The sequence below is a fragment of the Geospiza fortis genome, unplaced genomic scaffold, assembly GCF_000277835.1.
Source record: "Geospiza fortis unplaced genomic scaffold, GeoFor_1.0 scaffold628, whole genome shotgun sequence".
In the NCBI taxonomy this organism is placed as follows: Eukaryota; Metazoa; Chordata; class Aves; order Passeriformes; family Thraupidae; genus Geospiza; species Geospiza fortis.
This window is the reverse complement of record NW_005054596.1, coordinates 25331-28351: the sequence shown is the minus strand read 5'-3', so window position 1 is coordinate 28351 and position 3021 is coordinate 25331. Positions and strand designations below refer to the sequence as shown.

The 3021-nt window shown below is 42.2% G+C and overlaps 1 protein-coding gene across 1 annotated transcript in view; it reads left to right on the top strand.

Moving 5' to 3' along the window:
• Positions 1 to 3021, top strand: part of ARID3B (AT-rich interaction domain 3B) — a 20611-nt gene that overhangs the window by 2164 nt on the left and 15426 nt on the right. Inside the window, exons 2-3 of the mRNA XM_014310833.2 lie at positions 527 to 598; positions 2494 to 2566. Of these exons, the coding sequence (XP_014166308.1) occupies positions 527 to 598; positions 2494 to 2566 (145 nt within the window). The remainder of the gene's footprint in view (positions 1 to 526; positions 599 to 2493; positions 2567 to 3021) is intronic.

Here is a 3021-nt window from a genome sequence, read left to right as displayed (position 1 = left end):
TATATTAAAATAATATAAATTATAGATTATATATAAAACAATAAATATATTGTTTATTTATATGTTTATTTTATTAAACAATAAAATAATAAAATATCCATTTATTTCACACACTCATAGATTCCAATTCACCCCAAAGTTTTAGAAGCTTTTTTTGATTTTAATTTAGCTTTTAATTTTAATTTTTTCTTTTAGTTTCGCTTTTAATTTTAATTTTTAAATTCTAGTTTAGCTTTTAGTTTTCAGTCTTTTTGTAGAAGTGTTTTAATGTCCATAAATGAAGATGAAAAGCAGTGCTCTCCTAGGGATCCAGCCTCAGACCAGACAGAGAAACATTCCCTCTCCCCTGAATTCCAGCACCAGGAAACTGGGACAGAACCACAAATCCCCTCCCCACCTTTCTCACCCCCTCAGGCTGAACCAGCAGCTGCTTTCCTGGGTGTTTGTGCCTAAAAACCCTAAAAACCCTAAAAACCCCAAAGCTCTGGAGCCTCTCCCTCCATCCTGAGCTGGTTTTCCTCCCCAGAACGGTGGCGGGAGCTGGAGCGACGAAGGCGACGGCGCCCGGGGAAGGGAAATCTCCCGAGACTTTGCCAAGGTCTGTCTGGGCAATTTGGGAAATTTGGGTAATTTAGGGAGCTTGGGGAATTTGGGGAATCCTCCCCTGATCCATGGCAGAGCCCTCCCTGCAGGGATTTTATGGGAAAATCGCTTCGTTCTGCAGTTTGGGGCTGGTTTGTTGCCTTGTGTTGGGTTCCAATATTTAAAATTGTTATTGAAATAAGAATTAACAACCAAACTTTGGGTGTTTAAAAGCTTTAATCCAGTTTTTCTGCAGCTGGGAGAAGAATATTCTCCCTCTGGAATGCTGTGCTCGTGGATTTGAATGTGCAGCAGCTGGAGGGGTTCAGTTTAAACTGAGGCAGCTCTGCTGTCCCAGAGCTTTCCCCCCAAAAAGCCCCAAAAAGCTCCTCTCTTTTGGGATACACTGCCTAGAGGAATTAATTTTAATGATTTGGCTGCTTCAAGCCCAAATTAGAAATAATAAATATTGATAAATAGTTCTATTTTATAAATATTTATATTTTCCATTATATTTATATAAATATGATGGAAAATATAAATATTTATGAATAATAACATATAAATAGTAGATTAAAAAATTATTCCCACAGCAAATCAGTTCTGGGCTGGTTTCTGGCATTTCTGAAGGCTTCTGGTTTATTCCAGTTCTGGGGATTCATTCTGTCTCTGGGGATTCCCATTCCATTTCTGGGGATCTTTTCAGTTTCTGGGGTTCTTTTCCAGCTCTGGGGATCCTTTTTTGGTTTTTTGTTTGTGTTTTTTGCCTAGGGATCCTTTACATTCCTGAGAATCCTTTTTTTTTTTTTGTCTGGGGATCCATTCCAGATCTTTTTCATTTTCATTTTTCTTTTCCACCTCTGGGAATCCATTCCATTTTTGTCAATCCATTCCACCTCTGGGAATCCATTCCATTTCAGGTCATCTTTTAATTTTCTTTTTTTTTTCCCTATCCATGGGGATCCATTCCATTTTTGAGAATCCATTCCATTCCTGGGGATCCTTTTCATTCCTGGGGATCCATTCCATTTCTCGGAAATCATTCTCTTTCTGGGGATATTTTTCATTTTCATTTTTCTTTTCCATTCCTGGGCATTTTTTCCAGCTCTGGGAATCCATTCCATTTCTGGGGATTATTTCCACCTCTGAGGATCCATTCCAGCTCTGGGAATCTTTTCCATTTCTGGGGATCCATGCAGTTTCTGGGAATCCATCCCATCTCTGGGAATCCCATTCCATTTTTGTTGATCCCTTCCATTTCTGGAATCCATTCCATTCCTGGGGATCCATTCCAGCTCTGGGAATCTTTTCCATTTCTGGGCATCTATCCCATTTCTGAAATCCATTCGATCTCTGGGGGTCCATCCCATTTCATATTTTTCATTTTCTTTTTAGTTTTCCATCTCTGGGAATCTTTTCCATTTCTGGGCATCCATTCCATTTTGGGGGATCCATTCAATTTCTGGGAAACCGTTTCCTTTCTGGGGATCTATTTCATTTTCATTTTTCTTTTCCATCCCTGGGAATCCCATTCCATTTTTGTTGATCCATTCCAGCTCTGGGCATCTTTTTCATTTTCTTTTTATTTTTCCATCTCTGGGGATCCATTCCAGCTCTGGGAATCTTTTCCATTTCTGGGCATCCATTCCATTTTGGGGGATCCATTCAATTTCTGGGAAACCGTTTCCTTTCTGGGGATCTATTTCATTTTCTTTTTTCTTTTCCATCCCTGAGGATCCATTGCATTTCAGGGATCCTTTCCATTCCTGGGGACCTTTTCCAGCCATGGCCACTGAGCCCCCAGGACCCCTCTCTGTGTCTCCTGTGCTGTCCTTTCCCCCAGAAGCTGCCAGAATTCTGGAATGTTCTGTCTGCTGGGAGCTGTGCCCTCACTGTGCTTTGTCCCCCCAGCTGTACGAGCTGGACAGCGACCCCGAGAGGAAGGAGTTCCTGGATGACCTCTTCATCTTCATGCAGAAGAGGGGTGAGTGACCTTTCCTGCCATTCCAGGGGTGACACGGGCCAGGAGAGGGAATTCTTCCCTCCTGAGGCGGGAAAAACAAATCCTGGGAGTCCTGGGCTGAAGAACTGCTTTGTTCCCAAAAAACCTCAAATCCAGCTCTTCCCCTTTGACCAAAGTGTTTCTGACATCCCAATCCCAGACTCAAGAGCTGCCTGGTTCCCAAAACCCCCAAATCCAGCTCCTCTCCTGAGAACAAAGTGTTTCTAAAATCCCAGTCCTGGGCTGAAGAGCTGCTTGGTTCCCAAAACCCCAAATCCAGCCGTCCTGAGGGCAATGTGTTTTTAAAACCCCAATCCAGGCTGAAGACTGCCTGGTTCCTAAAAAAACCCAAATCCAGTTCTTCCCCTTTGAGCAAAGTGTTTCTGACATCCCAATCCAGGGCTGAAGGACTGGTTTGTTCCCAAAAAATCCCAAAT